The 17,870-nt window shown below is 38.5% G+C and overlaps 1 protein-coding gene across 9 annotated transcripts in view; it reads left to right on the forward strand.

The window, feature by feature from the left end:
- Window positions 1–17,870, forward strand: part of RGS7 (regulator of G protein signaling 7) — a 223,312-nt gene that overhangs the window by 156,757 nt on the left and 48,685 nt on the right. For 8 of the 9 annotated variants that reach the window (XM_071806235.1, XM_065835293.2, XM_071806237.1 and 5 more), the window contains exons 5-6: window positions 1,618–1,724; window positions 10,811–10,862. In XM_071806235.1, the coding sequence (XP_071662336.1) occupies window positions 1,618–1,724; window positions 10,811–10,862 (159 nt within the window). Of the gene's footprint in view, window positions 1–1,617; window positions 1,725–10,810; window positions 10,863–17,870 lie in introns of those variants that run through there. The other variant, XM_071806239.1, reaches the window with a different exon arrangement.

Consider the following 17,870-nt stretch of genomic DNA (forward strand, 5'->3'; position numbering starts at 1 on the left):
GAACAGGGAGGTTGAACCAGGTAACCTCCAGAGGTTCCTTCCAACTTTAAGTGTTCTGTGATCACAGAATCATACAATGTTAGGAATTAGAAGGGACGTCGAAAGATCATCTAGTCCAATCCCCATGCCAGAGCAGGAACACCCAGATGAGGTTACACAGGAATGTGTCCAAGTGGGTTTTGAATGTCTCCAGAGAAGGAGACTCCATAACCTCCATGGGCAGCCTGTTCCAGTGTTCTGTCACCGTCACTGTGAGGAAGTTTCTTCTCATATTTAAGTGGAACCTCCTGAGTTCCAGTTTGTACCCATTGCCCCTTATTACTGGTTTTAACTGAGAAGAGCCTGGCTCAATCCTCGTGACACTCACCCATTACACATGTATAAACATTAATGAGGTCACCCCTCAGTTTCCTCCAAGCTAAAGAGACCCAGTTCCCTCAGCCTTTCCTCATACGGGAGATGCTCCACTCCCTTAATCATCTTTGTTGCCCTGTGCTGGACCCTCTCCAGCAGTTCCCTGTCCTTCTGGAACTGAGGGCCCAGAACTGGACACAATATTCCAGGTGTGGTCTCACCAGGGCAGAGTAGACGGGGAGGAGAACCTCTTTTGTCCTGCTAACCACCCACCTTCTAATATGCCCCATGATGCCATTGGCCTTCCTGGCCACAAGGGCACAATGCTGGCTCATGGTCATCCTACTGTCCACCAGGACCCCCAGGTCCCTTTCCCCTATGCTGCTCTCTAACAGGTCATTCCCCAACTTATACTGGAACCTGGGGTTTTTCCTGCCCAAATGTAAGGCTCTACACTTGTTATATTTAATTGATTTTTTCCCACCCAACTCTCCAACCTGTCCAGGTCTCGCTGGATGGCAGCACAGCCTTCTGGCGTGTCAGCCACTCCTCCCAGCTTGGTGTCATCAGCAAACTTGGTGACAGTGCACTCTATTCCCTCATCCAAGTCATTGATGAGTATATTGAATAATACCGGCCCCACTACTGACCCCTGATGCACTCCACTAGATACAGGCCTCCAACTGAACTCTGCCCCATTGACCACAACTCGCTGGCTTCTTTCCTTCAGTCAGTTCACAGTCCACCTCACTACCCGATCATCCAGTCCATACTTCCTCAGTTTAGCTGATATCCTGATAGCCTTTGATATTTTCCTGGTCATGAGGAACTTTGAAGGAAATCTCTATCCTGTACTGTGGTTCTGATAAAGTAAGTGAGGAAGATATCATGGAACTGGAATCAGCTATTTTAACATCGTGTAAACTGACACTGCTATGAAGAGGAAAATCAGGCTGCACCATCAGGGTAAAAATTATAGCTGTTTCCAGCTTCAAAATAAATGAGTGAATATTGCAGTAGCTATAAGTAGTGGAACTGCAGCTACAAATGGGACGTATAATACCTGTTCATTAAGGAGAGTAAAGGGTTTTTTTTTGTTACATTATTATATGACATAGAAAAAGACAGCACTTTCATTATAGCAGCACCTTCACTGAGAATCAAGTGTTTATCTGCAGGAGATAGGGTGAATCTGAACAAGAAAACTAAACTGCTGAAAATAAGTTAATTAATTTTTAAATTTATCTTTCTTCTTTCCTTCAGTGGAAGCTCTACATTTGGGAACACTGATGGCAGCACATGGCTATTTCTTTCCAATCTCAGACCATGTTCTAACACTTAAGGATGATGGCACCTTTTATCGATTCCAGGTAAGGGTTTTCAACATGTTCTTGACTTGTGCAAATGGAGGCTTATATGAAAGGCCTTACACAAAGGTTCATACGAAATTTTAACCGTACCTTATTTCTTATATAACCTATTAAATACTGGCAATTCCTCTTAAACTAAAAAGTGGTAGAAGAATTTTATTTAGAAATTAAGTCACTAAAGTGCTAAGATTATAGTGGCCATTTTGAATCCTGGAAAAAATGCGATAATACTGTGTCTCTCATGAAATAAATTAATCTAGTTTTTTTGGAAGCATAGTAAAGGAAATGAAATTATCTTATTGAATCTTATTCCTAACATAGTCTGAATGTGGAAAGGGGGATATATTTTATTTCATTTAAGTGTTGCTCAGTATGTATCTGCAGTATTTTGGTTGGTTGCTCTGTGGTACTTTTTGCATTGCTTTTCCTATGCTAACACTGTTAAAACAATGCCATTTTAGCTGTTAATGTACAGCATGAGAAAAAATTCGTAGTGGTGTCATACTGTTAAATGGAGTTCTACCAGCAAAACTGAGGTCATTACAGTTCCACATTCCCCACAAAAATAAGGCTAATATAAAATCTGTTACTGAAGCCGACAAATTAAAGATTAAGACAACACACCCAATGAGAAGGAAAGTTTTGCTGTAAATGTGTGAATTTTCCACTAGAATAGTTGTTTGGGTACTTTTGGAAATAGGACCCACTGAGTATTGGACAAGTTTCATGAATTTCTAGATGTTTTAATAGAAAGAGAAAACTGTGCACCTGCCAGCGCTGAAAAGTTCAGAAGCCATCCCAGCAGAGAAATCCCTGTCTGAAATACAAAGACATGACCTACAAAAAACACAGGCTAGCTACAATAATGTTCTGCATGCTCTTCATTCTTTGTTTTCCAAAGGGTAACGTGTTCCCTCCTGACAGTAAAATTACTTCCGGTTTGTTTTAAACAACCTTCTGTTGTATAGAAGTAACTGAAAGCAGTGGAGATTGTGCTTAATTTGTGCAAATGCCCTTTAACAGGCAGAATTATACACTTATAGTTATTACTCTTGCCAACAGGAGGGCAGTAAAATTGTAGTTGTATCTGCTTTTTAAGTAATGTGGCCTTAGAAGTAAAAAAAATCATGCCAGATCATTCTTTGAGCTACTTAGGTGTAATTAGGTTAGTTTCTGTGATAACAATTTAATTCAAAGGGGATGGATCTAAATATTAATTGCCTTACTCAGAGAGAGGAAATTTCTTATTAGTCTCAACAAGGCAAAGGAGAAAATTCAGGGGTAGCAATACTTTATGAACCATCCTGAACAGCTAAATTGCCTTCTCCTGGTAATTTAAGCCCAGGGTCAAAGAAGGAGCGGAATACCTGCTAACTACCCTCCTCTAGCTGAGAGCAAACAGGTATGAGGGGCCCAAATAAGAAAAGCAAGGTGCACCATAGAAAGCAGATCTTCCTGGTGCCAGACATTACTCACTGAGACCTGTCATCCATGTCTGCATGTGTGATAATATGTCTGTCTTGATCAGGAATGCCCAACTCAACCTCTCAGCTACTAAGCTTATATAATAGTCTACCAGGGAAAGAATCTACACGTTGCACATGCCTACTAAGTGTCACAACGTTCATAGTGAAAATAATGTTTCCTAATATCTTTCGTCTTAAAACAAACTCCTAGATACTTGAGGCTAGTGATAGTCACACTCCCATTTTTTGACAAGATTAATTTGTGATTTAATGTGTTTTACTGTTGTTTTGCAACTTTTAAGATGGAAAGCATAAACAGGTGAGAAAAAAGTGAAAATGGGAACAGTTTCTTGTGAAAGCCTGAGTCTGGTGAAGATAGCAGCAAACCTCATGGATTTTGGCGAGATGAAGATTTCATCTGTGATGTCTTCTCCTGTTCTATCACTGGGAACACTTTCTTTACAAATGCATTTAACATCTCTGGCCTTGTTTTCCCATGCCTGAATTTGAGATTAAAATATTATATATAGCAATCATTGTGAGGATCTTTGAATATCTTTGCTATAAAATAGTGTAGAGTGTGAAGTGTTGTGGATTCTTTTGTCTGAGGTGAAATTACCTTGTTCCTACCTCTTTCTGAGTCAACCCTGCTCAGGGCATTACCTCTCAGCTCAGTCCTGGACTGGCATCTGGCCATTCTGAATACTGTGGCTGAACATCATAGCTCTCCAGCCACTGTCCGCAGCCTCGCTGGATCATCTACCATGCCTTGAGGGAAGGATTTTGTTGGAAGCCAGATTTTAGAAACAAAAAAGAAGCATGTTATCTTATTCAGCATTTGGCAGATTTTCTTTGGGGACTGCAGGTGCAAGGACTCATTATCTCTTCAGCTCAGGCTCACCATATACAGTATCTGTTTACTTTTCAAAGAACAAATAATAATTTCAAATCCATGTGTCTTTCTGACTGCCCTATCAGTGCCCTTTTTTCTGTTTTAAATCCCCACTCAGACACACTTTCTACCACCCCACTGTGCTGCTTTCTGTGCTCATCCCCTTTCCAGGCTAGAAAAGAGGAGTAAAAATCTTTGTTGTTTCCAGCTTCCTCAACCTCTTTTTTAATAGTTCTGAGCTAACCACAGACCACTACTTGCTGGCATCCTTCCTTTATGGGCTTGACAGTGCTAGATCAGCAATCTTACCCTTTTCCTTTGCTGAGAGATCATTTGAGTCAACTGCAGTGAATGTAAAACTAAATGCCCACAAATTTTGACATCTATCATTTGAGATTGTGTATAAGTATTATTTAGCAAAGACTTGATTTCTGCTGTTTATAAAGACTCCCTGGTGCCTGTGAGAAGAATAGCAGTAATAAGCAAAGGAAGGTTTATGAGTGATTCAAATATTCCTCCCCCATCCCAGTATTTAGATTTTAAAAGATTTCATGGAGTGGAGCAGCTTCAGAAACAACAATTCTTTTCTTGTTACTATCAACAAGGAGTAGATGAAAGATACTTAATGTGTTCCCTTCTCAGTAATACAGTTTAATGCATAGAAATTAATCATGTTTTATAAAAGCTGATGGGCAACACTAATTTTTACAAGTGGCTGTTTCATTAGCTCAGAAATTATTATTGATTCATTTTATGGTACGTCTGAAGCAGACCTATTTGTTTTGTTACAGGATTTTGTTTGATATGGCTTTATTAGCAAGAGGATTATGGATTTCTGGGGTTAAGTTTACCTAATGATGTTTGTCTATAGTGTGAGAGAAACAGTATGCATTTGTGTGTAGAAAACCAGTTTTCCGTCAGTGGCATAAAGATCCTTGTAACAGCCTGGTTTGTTCTGAATGCTTAAATATGTCTATGCTCGCATGTGCGGTGCTGTGTAAGCCTTATTTTTCTAGCTGCTGACTGGTACTGGCTGCTTACTCAAATTACAGATACAATTAAACAAAGTGCCTTAAAAGTGTACTGATAAAAACTGGCAGCATTATTTCTGCCTGGGCTGATAAACAGTACTTGACTTTCCCCAAACCGTTCTACCACCCACCTTCCTTCCGGCTGTAAGTGGGATGTCATGGCAGAATGACAAATGTTCCCTGTTTAATACTTGTTCATGATGAACAGCTTCACATTTACTTCTGAGGAAAAGTGAAATTCTTAAGTATGATAATTCCTTCATATTTTCTACATTTCACAAAACCCCCTTGATATTTCATAGTCTTCTCTTTGAAAATGGGAATGTTGAGGTACAACAAGTTATACCATGTCCTTAACTCTCCTGGGGAAAATCTTCACTTCTGTAGCGTTTCTAGATCACGAAACGAGGCAGATAGATTGTATAATGTTTTTGCTGTAGGAATATGTGATATTGCAAGGGATGTTATACTTCTTCTCCAGTGTACTTGGGATATGTGAGTTGTAAGAAATAGTTAAACCAAACTTTGTTTGCATAGTCCAGGTATAGAGAAAGGCCTTTAGGTGGGCAAAGCCTCCTTGCATTCCTGTGGGAGTTTTTTGATACATCAGATGAGAGCAGGCAGCCTTCTCCTTTGCACACACCTCCTGTTCTCATTACAAGAGACCAGGGATCTTCTTATTGTAATCTTTACTTTCTGATCTTTCTGTGTTGAACAAGCAAATCTTCTTCCCCCAGTCTTCATCAATAACCTCTCTACCAAATTCTTCTAAGGGATTATTAAATATCTGGACTGTTAAATTGTGTGGAGACTTTTGGAACACCAGTGGAGAGATGTAAACCCAGCACATACGTTATAGTCACATGTTATGTGATTAAACTGTTTGAGGTCTGTAACATCTAAGGGGCAAAGAAGCTTCAGACTGCATTTGTAGGAAAATGAGGGTTTTGGAGTCAAAGGTTCCAGGGATTTCTGTCCAAGACCTTGTGCCAGCTTGATGTTAACTTGCCTGATTGCAGAGGCTGGGACAATAGATCTTTGAGCAGGCAGGAGCCCATGAGGTGCTGGGGCTGAGGACTGTAGCCGAGGGTGTTGGGGACACAGTCAGAGATGTCCCTGAAGAATAGAAACAGGCAAGGGGCTGTCCAGTGCCTTTGAGCACCAGCCTGAACAGGGGCCCTTGACACACATTTCCCCAAAATCTTAATGTATCGTTCCAATAACTGAATAGTACTATCATGGAAGCCTTGTGATGAGGTTTCTCCCTGTTTTTTTCTCAGCCAGGAGTGATGTTGCTTGAGATTTACTTTTATTACTACAATTTATCAGGGGGTATTTCAGTTTTTCCAGTGTGCATGACATGTGGTGAGTTAGATTAAGACCAGAACTTTGTGACTGTTAGGACCAGACAATTAGGCAAGAAAATGTGGAATATGTATTTGGAAAAATGTCAGTCAGTTTATTGTTAATGTATTTTTTTCCATAATATCACATAATTGCAAAAATCCATTAATCTGAAACTAATTTTTTAATCACATTTCATTTTCAGTATCTAATATTTTTGTTACTACACCCACCAAGGCCATTTCCTGCTTTGAAAGTGAATAGTAGTTATCTATGCTTTGAATACAACTCTATCAGCAGCTGTAGCTGCTTTTGAGCACATAACTTGTGGTGACACCATAATTCTTTACTTGCTGGTAAAAAAGTAATGTAGGACTTTGCCTTGGTCAAGATACATAGCTTCTACTGTTTATTCATCATCTAGTAAGGGCTTTACACTGTAAGCAACCTAATATGCTTTTGAAAAAATTGAAGTTGAGTAACCTTTAGCTTTTAAGGATAGTGTATTACAATTTTTCAATCTAGACACTAGATCTAGAAAGATTAGAATACAGAAAGTGTCTAGTTTTCCTCTTTCTGAAGAAGGTAGATCCTCCCCTTACTGTAGTCTTCTGAGGCTCCTCTGCTTTATGTGATTTTCTAATTTTTTTTTAAATAACGGCCCATGTTTCAAAGGTTCCTTTAATGAATATTTTTTTCTGTGCATAACTTGTCCTTCAGGTAACTTTCCCCCTTTAAACATCATGCAGATAATTCAATACTTTTGATAACTCTTGCCTGTTGGATACTATAGAGTTAGAGGTAGAGGAGAATGAGAAGGAAGTACCAGAGCAAAAATTTAGTCATAATATTTGCACATCTGTGTTACTCAGAGTGCTGTGGATCCAGGAGTCATTCTTTGGTTTTTTGAGGCTTTTTTTTTTCTATAAATAAACACAGTTTACCCACATGAAAACACCATAATTCCTTAAGTGTTCTGTGCTGAATTTCACCAGGCCTCTAACCTGAACTCTCTGACCTCACATAAGTATTTCTCTTCCTGTCTTTTTTTTTTTTTCCCCTCCCCTGTACTTTGCCCTGTAGTCTTATCTTCACATCAAAATTAATTTTGGGCCTGTTTGCAGGGCTGATTGCAGACAGATTGAACTTTGTTCCCCCAGGAGCCAGCTGGCTGCAGCAGCCGCAGCCAGGCCGCGGTGCTGGGGCTGGGCGCTGCGCTGCTCAGCGGGGCCGGCAAACCTGCCCAGCAGCAGGCGGGCAGGGACAGGGCTCGTATCGCAGAGGCAGCTTCTGCCAGCCCAGTTTGGAGCATCAGCAAGGAGAGCTCATGCCCACCTCATTCCCTGGGCAGAAAGACCTTTATCTGACCACAGTCTCCCTCCTTCTGGAGACTCAAACAAGGAAGGCATTTAATAATCATCTGTACTTATCTATACTGTTATTTGAAACCCTTTCTCATATCATGATGCTTGCCTTTTGCTGGGGTTTCTTTTTGGCTTACCTTATAACACATAATTAAAACCTTTTATTATGATTTGTCATGTGCTTTACTAATTAAAACTTATGTTCTGTTTTAACTTTTCTGCTTTTATCTTCAGAGGGATGATGGTGCAGGGAGGCTTATGCTCATCCTTAGTAGCATCTGCATTAGTTTGTGCTTTTTCCATGATCTCTTTTTCATGTTCAGTTCATTTGTACTTATACTGGCCTGTCACTACACTTTCTCTATAAAGGTGCTTGGATGTTTAGTATGCTGTCGACAGATGCCATCTCCCCTCCATCCCCTTGACCCTCAGTTTGCTTTCCTAGGAGACCCCTGCCCATTTTCTGAGCCTGCTGGCCCTTTGCTGGTGTGCTCAGCATTGCAGAATATCAGTGTGTCTCATCCTGCATCCTCATTCTCTCTGAGTACTACACACCTGCAAAGTCTTAGTCAGGTATTCTCTAATGGAATAGAAAATGGATTTTATCTGTTCCCTTGAAAGTTTTGTTCAGCTTGGGAAAGAAAAAAGTGTCATCTGTGCATTTCCATATTTCTCAGCATTGGTCTGAACTGGGTCCCTTTGTTAGAAGCAGGTCCTGCCGTTGGGACGCCTTTTGATCGTTCAGAAAAGCCTTGGCCACCTCTGCCTCCTAGTGAGCTAAAGTGACATTTCACAACATTGGCGATCCTGCCCCCTTTCCCATATTCTGTTTAGCACCCACACTCCCTCCACCACCGATGTGCAAGTCCCAATAGAAGCTTAATGTGTTATTTTAACTTACTACTGAAAACAGTAATATCGGATTTACTCTTGATTGATATAATCTCTCTGAGACCCTCTCAGAATGCTTTCTTCAAGTGTTCTTGCTGGCCAGGAGTAGCTTTTCATATCTATATAAAACAACAGAATCGTTCTCTTACATGATAAACATATAGTCATGAATATATAATATTTCTCCATAGCCTGATGTGAAAGGAATGCCAAGAGCAGATTTGGGATTTGCTCAGAACCTCAGGGAATTGGTTTAAAATCAGAAGGCAGAATTTATTTTTTAAGTTTCAGCTGGGGTGGGAGTATATGTAATTTGTCAAGACAGATCCTAAGTATGTATGATGGGTTTTAATATGGAATTTGCAAGTATACCCACAATTGGGAGAATCTCTGTCTCTCTGCTTCTGAAAGGGCTCTTCCCCAGCCACCCTCCACCATAACTGCTAATCCCCACCTCTGACGCCTAGCCAGTTTCAGCTCAGGAGTTGCCTGAGCAGATATGATTTCTATGTATTTATTAACCCTCACTGCATCCTTTTTCCAGAAGCTCAACTGGAACTCGTAAACACAGGTTAAAGTTACTGTTAGCAGCAAAATGAGGTAGTTGTACTCTTCTTCTTGTGCCTCTCCCAAGATACACTTCATGCCTCAAAGGAAGGAATGTTCTCCCTCCCTGGGCTTGAAAACTGTATATTTAAATGATGAAGACTTTATGCTTTCTATAATTGACATTGTCAAATTACTTTTATCACTTCTTCCTTCTCCAGGATTCACTGAGTCAGTTCATTGTTTAGGGGCTCCTCTTTGTTCCTTTTGAGCTGTTCACTTTGGTTTCAGTGGCACTGCAAAGGAGTAGTTGATAAGATAACGAGTTACTGCTGCTCCATTACAGAGCAGAAAACAGCTTAGAAGAACCACATCTCAGCCTTTGAAGTTAGCTTGTGATTGTTTCTTTTTTACACTTCAACTCATTGCTCTTGCTTGATAAATAGCAAGTTCTAAATCACTCCAATTGAAGTTGATGGGTCATTTTTACAATAGAGACATTTTTCACAAAGTATATTTAACCTGACAGTAGATGTGGATGTGTCACCCTTCAGCCCTATTGGTTTCCAGATTAGCATTAAAACAATTTTGAGGGAAGTGTGCAGCAAGAGAGCTTTCCATTTTTGCAGCTGGGAGATCTTTGAGAAAATCTCATAAGAAACAGAAAGTAAAGCAGAATTTTTTCCTAAGGAAGCACCTGGCTTTGAAATACCACTCATACCTGTCCACATATTAAATGAGAGTAATTCAAATGCTCAAATAATATGTAACTCTCTGTATGTGTATATATATGTATATATATAAATGTGTTATGTATAAAATACTATAATCCTTCACATTTTTGCAAAAATTTACCATTTTAAAAATGAAGCTATTTGTATGAAAAAATGCTTATATGGTCTTATAGTCTTCATTTGGTAGAAGTGAATTATTTTAGCAATACATTTAGCACAGTTTTAATAAGCCCAATATTGAACTAGTTATTGATACTATTATTGGCTTTCCATTAAAAAAAATCACATTTTAAATCACAATTGGTAAACAATTATAATAGAAAAAAATAGACTTCAAAAGATGAAAACTTTGATAACTTTGTGAAAACAAGTTGTGTTTAGTGGCATTTTTAAACAAATAACTTCCAGGAAATAGTATAAAACATTAATGTATACTAATGAAAACTCTCCAAAATCAAGAAGTATCTTTTGGCTTTTCACCTTCTAAAACTGATTCTCTGGGACATGTGAGAGGTATGTTGCTAGGGAAGATGAAAAAGATGGCCTCACTACCTAACCTTGTGGTTTTTGTTCCCTTAACTTTAAAAATAAAAAGAACATTTTGCTCTTCTTTTCCAATGCCGTTCTGACAGTAGTACAATAAACAAGCATACACAACTGATTTTCTCTTATGATGTGTATTTCAAACTTGTCAAGTTAACAATATGATAGATCTACCAAAAATGTTAAATTGACTCTGAAAATCAGTATCAATCCAAGAACTGTACAATTCTTGCGCTGTCTAACTTGAGTTCCCTGCTTTTTTGTTTTGTCTATAGACACCCTATTTTTGGCCATCAAATTGCTGGGAGCCGGAAAACACGGACTATGGTCAGTGTAGAAAACTCTTGCATTTCTTTTGGAAATTATGAATGAACACATCATTGCAGTCTGTCTTGTTTAATCATCCCACTGTTAAAAACATAATTATATGTCATGTAATTCTTGTACAAGAATTGCTGATATTGAAATGAATGTGTTGTTACCTTTTTCAGAGTGTTCTAGAAGTTTATAAAGTCAGATTTGGAGTTGATCTGAAGAAAAAAAAAAAAAACAAACCAAACAACAAAGCAAAACAAACCTCAAAACTTATCCTGCCTTGCCATTTACATCTTCTGTTTGTTCCAGGAAGTGTAATTATTTACAGTGGCAAAGTCTCAATGAAGCAGAGGAGGCTTTATTCATGGTTGTGCAATAGTTATTCTCTGATTCAGACCCAAAGATGTGCCTAATTTATTTCTGATATACATTTTGTGGAAAATTATTTATTATGGAAGCTAATATGGTTCTAATATAAACTGTGTTAGAAATTGCCTTATTTATTTGCCTTTTTCTTGGGTTTTTATTCATAAATTATGCATTGTAGTTACTGATAGGTGCTTAGACATGAAAATCTGAAGATAATAGGTAGTAAAGTATTAAAAAAACCCTCATAAAAATTATAACCAAAATTAGGTGCCTCTATACACCAAATAGTGACCTAATTTTAAAGGAAAATGGATCATCTATGAACAGTCTCCTGTTCGTTCTAATCCAGACTGTAAGTACTCATCTCACTTGAAGACTAAGTCACTTATTTAGGTAACTAAGCATGTACATGATAGCTTACCTTTTCAAAAACTCAAATTTTGAAAGTCTCTATTTACAGCTTTTTGGAAATTTAGATGCAAGTTCACTTGCAGTATGGATTTGATCTCAGCCCTTGGGAGCTGCAAACCACAGGAATGAATGGTTCCGATAGACCCTTCATTCCTTGCTGCAGTGGACGCAGTTTAATTTCAAATACATTGCTAAATAAAACAACTTCACGCTGGGACACTCAGCAGAGCTGAGTGCCTTCAGGGTAGGGTCTGAAAGTGCTGACACTTTCCTCATGCCATGGAAGGTGAAAAATGTTCGTCTTTCTTTAAAATACTGAGATATGAAGTTTTCCAGCAAATAGTTCTTGAAAGCTGCAAAGGAGGACTAACTCATACCATGAGTTACTGTGATTCTGTGATACCATACATGAATGATTAGCATCTCCTTATGGGGAAATTAGTCGCTGAAGGAGAAATGCTTGTTTTACCATGTATTACAATGTTTTTTCTTTTTGGTGAAAGTGTTACTTGCTTTTCTCAGAGGGGCACTTCAGTGTAGTCTCCTAATATGTTGAAGATCAGAAAGTAATTTACTGCGGTTTTGGGACACACTGTGTTGTTCAGCTGTAATGTGTATTACATTACCGGGGGAGTTTTAGTAAATAAATATATGCTTAACTGGTCTGAACTTGAGATGAGGCTGAGGAAGTTTCTATTAATATCCTTTAATCTAAATTAGTAGACACTAACTTTCTCATCACAACTGATCACTGGACTGGGCAGTGAATTACATATGTTAGCTGGTAAATGGATGTATAATTTGTCCATTTTTTCCGTGCCAGAAGTACAGAATTAACTTGGAAGCAGTTTCTTCATCATGTGGGGAGGTGCCTTTGTGGAACAATAAATATACTCATTTGAGACCTTTAGAGATTTAAATATAAGACCTGTAAAATCTGTTGCAGTTGGTGAATTTGACTTATGTTGCAGAAGGGGAAGGGGAGGGGAGGGGAGGGGAGGGGAGGGGAGGGGAGGGGAGGGGAGGGGAGGGGAAGGGAAGGGAAGGGAAGGGAAGGGAAGGGAAGGGAAGGGAAGGGAAGGGAAGGGAAGGGAAGGGAAGGGAAGGGAAGGGAAGGGAAGGGAAGGGAAGGGAAGGGAAGGGAAGGGAAGGGAAGGGAAGGGAAGGGAAGGGAAGGGAAGGGAAGGGAAGGGAAGGGAAGGGAAGGGAAGGGAAGGGAAGGGAAGGGAAGGGAAGGGAAGGGAAGGGAAGGGAAGGGAAGGGAAAGTTCCAACCCTACCATTTCATTGTTCCTTCCAAGCCATGAGCCAAAGGTGGAAGCTTGTGAGAAACTTGCAGGGTCAGAGTCTTGCATTGCATCTACCTAAGGTGCCTGTGTGTCACCAGAATTGACTAATGCTAGAGCATTCACAGGAAAATAAAATTTTAACACTTCAGTTTTTTCAGTAGTGTTCTTGATCATCTTCCTGGTTACAGAAATTAGCACTTGCCTTGTGGCCTCAGGATTTTTCCCACTACCTTTCTATGAATATAAAAAGAGGGTACAGAACTGAATACAGCTGCTTGCAAAAAGGATAACATAACTGTTGTAAACAATGGTCATCAGAGGAATAGAAAAATCGAACAGATAATATTCAAGAATCCAAAATAAATCTGACATAGCATTGAAACAATTTGAGGATATTAAAGGATAAATTCCACCTCAAATATGTTCAAAGGAGGTTCTGTGGATTTTCACAGCAATCACAGCAAAATATAATAAATATAATATTGCATATATGCAAATGCATTTCATATTTGTCATGTATTATGGTGCTGTGAAGTGCTTCTGTTGTCATGGGCTTGTCCTGAACAATTTTGAAAATGAACTTCTTAAAGCTAAGGACTGTGGCAGGCATTAGGAGTCTCTCAAGGCCAGCAAGAAGCAAGCTTTCTCTGTAATCTTCCTTTATCAAAGTTATTAACAAAGCAAACCATTTTCTTTGGCATTGACCTAATTTTGCAAGTCTTTGAAAACACACTACAATTATATTTGAATTTTAAAATTACTCCCAATCACTTACCATTACTCACCCATAGCTGGGCTACTGTCCAGAATGTAGCATACTGCCAGGAAAGTAATTAATCTTCAACTAGAAATTAAATGAGATTGAGATACCGCATGTGTTACTTTATCACCAGAGCTGACTCAGAAACAAATAATCTTTACATCTTTGATTGATATGTTAATATCTTCCCTAAAATATATTTTCTTATTCCATGTGAGTTTGTAATATCAAATATTTTCTTTGAAAAAGATTGATATGGAGAAAATGTGAAGCAAAAAGACATGAAAACACAGTCTTCCAAAATGCCAAGAAACTGCAGACCCATTGTCATGACAAAGCCATAGTGAGTGCTATGTCTTGGTGGCAAAAAGAAGCCTTGGATTAATTTATGTCATAGTGGAATTGTGTAGCCTTTGGATCTGATTGTAACAATTGAAATATTAACTATCTGATCATTCTGAGTTTACTAAGAAACTACAGATTTTTCACAAGTTGCTTAAAATCTCCCTCTCTTTTTCTTGAAAAATTATGCTATAAGAGATCTCGGGAGAGGTGTCTCAAATTACAAATAATTTTTTAAAAGGCAGTTTCTTAGATTCCATCTGTTGAAGATACCCATTTGAATGCCATATGTCTTGGAGTCCACCCATGCAGGACATGTTGTTCTGTGCAGAATCCCATCGCTTTCAATGGGATTTGATTAGTGAAAAGAAGTATGCACATTATTATTATTATTATTATTATTGTTGTTGTTGTTGTTGTTATTTAAAGCCATTGTAGTTCAAATCACTATGTGTTTACTGTGAGTTAAGTCAAGACCCTGAGTTATAATTTGGTTTCGTGACAAATAGAATTGGATATCAGTTCAGAAGAATGTCTCTGGAAATAAACACAGCTAAAGGCTGAGCATGTGACCTACTGTAGTCATATTCTTTTTTTTTTTTTTTAACAGATGTAATTTTGTGACTGATAGGGTTTTTTTCTGGTAGATTAAAAACAGCTCATGTCATTAAGAATTAATTAAATATGGAGGCTTGTGAACTCCATTGCTTCTCAGAAAGGGGAAATATAAAATTGTTATTCCATATACGTTTGGCATTGGTTCTCATGGGACCTGTCAGGTTCTTTTGGAGGTTTAGTGACTCACAGCAGTTGCAAATTTCAGGAATTCAGTTCCTTACTCCTCTCTTGTTTGAAAGAGATAAATAAGATATGAAAAGCTAGGTAAAAATTCCATTTGCAACAAAATAGCAATTATTTTTGTGTTTGAAAAGCTCAAGCCTAAACCTAAGCAAAAAAGTCCAGATGTATAACATATGAAGAAGAATTAGTAACCTTTACTCATTTGCTGTAGTGATCTTTTGTTGATGGTTAGACTCAAAAATATCTGTGAAATACAGACCTTTTCTTACAGTTAACTGCATATTATAAAAAGAAATATGTTAAAAGGATGGATAGAAAAAATTTTTGAAAGTTCCACAGTCACTTACAGTGTTAAGTGGGTTTGACCTAATAATAGAAGACAACAATCAACCGCATCTATATAGTTGCAAGAGGATACTGTTTCAGCCTTGTAATTTTATGTCTGTGTGTTTCTCCCAAATTAGTTAAAACTGAGGACTGCAGAATCTTGGTGGATTATGGAGAGCACAGTAAATAACGGATAACGTGACATGAGTTTAAGAGCACATAACCACGTGATCTGTAAATGATGTTAATGAGACTATTTTTCTGTATAGTGAAAGCTAATTCTTACAATTCTGCTGCACTGAAGAAGGGCAAGTTTTGAAAATGTACATATTTTCACTAGCCTTCCAAATAAAGTCATGTGTTGTAAAAGCAATCTTCTAGGAAACTAGAGCATTTACAGGAAAATAACCCAAAACTTAATTAGTTTCTCCCTTTAAAAATGTAAGCTCCCTGTCTGGATAAGTGCTGCCTGTAAACTTTGGTGGCAGCTTCTATAAATATTCATGACTCTGTTATCCAGTCTGAGTTACAGTAAAAAAAAAAAAATAAATCTGCTTTTGCTAAATGAAAGTTGTTGTCTCATAGCTGTCTTCCAGCATTTTTATGAAAGCAGATATTTGTCTTTTTTTTTTTGATAATCATCTGACGAGTCTGCCTGTACAAAACTTTCTAAGGATACCTTCTCATCACTTAAGAGTAAACTGAGAGAGACCCCTCTGTGTTCAGCCTCTGCTGCTTACTTCTGAACACCGGCCATCACACCGAGCTCATCTGCCTCTCCTCTGCCAAAGTTGCAGTCATGCTGCAGAGTATATAGTGCACAATGAGTAATTGCAATCGTGTTGTTCACATACTGAAAATTTTAATATAATTTTATCTCTGGAGTTTGTTGCCTACTTATTTGACGTGCCTAGCTTTCAAATCCTTCTATGAAAATTTGATTTTTCAGGAATTTTCACTTACATGCATCTTGCTGCACCGATTTCCATGGGCTAACTGGCTAGAAGAAGAACTATAGAAGATGCATCATATACTCACTTTCCCCAAATGCTCAGGCAGAATTCCCTTGGCAACAGCTTATTAGTGATTTGTGTTTGAAAAATATTAAGCCCTATTGCTTTCCTAAACTCTGCTGGAAAACTGCATGTGCTCCGCATCTCTGCAGATCAATCCATAAATATGAGTCAGTAGCTTGGGGCAGAACTGGTAGGAGAGTAGCATTTTCTTCTATATAAATTGTCAGATATGAATAAAAATGTATTTGTTAAAATTTATGCTATAAGAATAAGGAGAAGTTTACTAATATAGTGTAAATAGTTTCTGGAGAGCTCTGCCGTTCCGTAATCTTGAATCTCAATGCCCAGTTCCCATTTTTGCAGCAACTCTTATCAACCAGAGTACATCAGTAATGACTCCCACAAGCAGTCTTCTTAGGTCCATAATAGACCCCTCCTTTAAGGACCTGTTGCAAAGTGTCTCAAAATTTCCTGGGTTTTAGGTAAGGAATGGACTCTTTCTACCAGATTTGAGTAACGTACTTAATTGTTGCTAAGACTGGCTGTGGTTTATTGACCTTGCTTTGAAAAACTAGATATATGGAATGTATTGACTAAAATTTTGGTGGCAGGACTAAGTGAGAAGTACAGTCTATCAAGGACAACAGTCTCTCAAGAAAATGTGGCTGGGGCCAGTGCTTCCTGTGCATAAAATTTAATCTGGGCAGAACCAAATCAAATGAGCTTTAGGAAAGAGACATTAGCAGAAAGGTGGAACAGATGACCTACAAGGTTTTTTTTTACACTCTGAATTCATATCCCATTATATTTCTCTGCAGAGCTACATAATTCACTCGTTAGGAGCTATCTCTGTCATATGAATTATGAGAAGAAAGTCTCACTTCTACAAGCGTGTCCTAAATTGTATTGTGATCCTTGCTAATTCTGACATTGACAAACCACTGGAGCACAGTAAGCAGGAGGCATTTCCCGAAAACGCTTTCTAATCAGCTCACCACTTCAGGGTTCTCTACTTACCTGCGCTTTTCTTTCCATGAATGTATAACTTACTTCCATAATATGCGGAACATGGAGAATGTGTTTGGTGAATGCCTCTATATGCAAGCTTATGAAAAGGTAACTGACTCAAGTACATGTGTCATTTATTTTATTTTAAAAGCATGGCTTTAAAACCATTGATAATCTGCATCTAGGTCCCTTAGAAATAGAAGTAAAATGTCTTCTCAGAATAAGTTCCGAGAATTATAAACATAGAATCCTAGAACAGTTTGGGTTGGAAGGGACCGTAAAGATCACCTAGTTTCAAGCCCCTCTGCCATGGGCAGGGACACCTTCCACTAGACCAGGTTGCTCCAAGCCCCATCCAACCTGGCTTTGAACACTACGAGGGATGAGGCATCCACAGCTACTCTGGGCAGCTTGTTCCAGTGCCTCATCACCCTCATGGTAAAGGATTTCTTTCTTATTGTTTAATCTAAATTTACCCTCTTTCAGTTTAAAGCCATTACCCCTTATCACTACTGCTCTTGTAAAAAGCCTGTCTCCCGGCTTTCTTGTAGTTCCCCTTTAGGTATAATACTTGAAGGCTGCTATATGGTCTCCCCAGAGCCTTCTCTTCTCCAGGCTGAACAATCCTATCCCTCTCAGCCTGTCTTCATAGAAGAAGTGCTCCAGTCCTCTGATCATCTTCATGGCCTTACTCTGAA

The sequence above is a fragment of the Patagioenas fasciata genome, chromosome 3 (assembly GCF_037038585.1).
Source record: "Patagioenas fasciata isolate bPatFas1 chromosome 3, bPatFas1.hap1, whole genome shotgun sequence".
NCBI lineage: Eukaryota > Metazoa > Chordata > Aves > Columbiformes > Columbidae > Patagioenas > Patagioenas fasciata.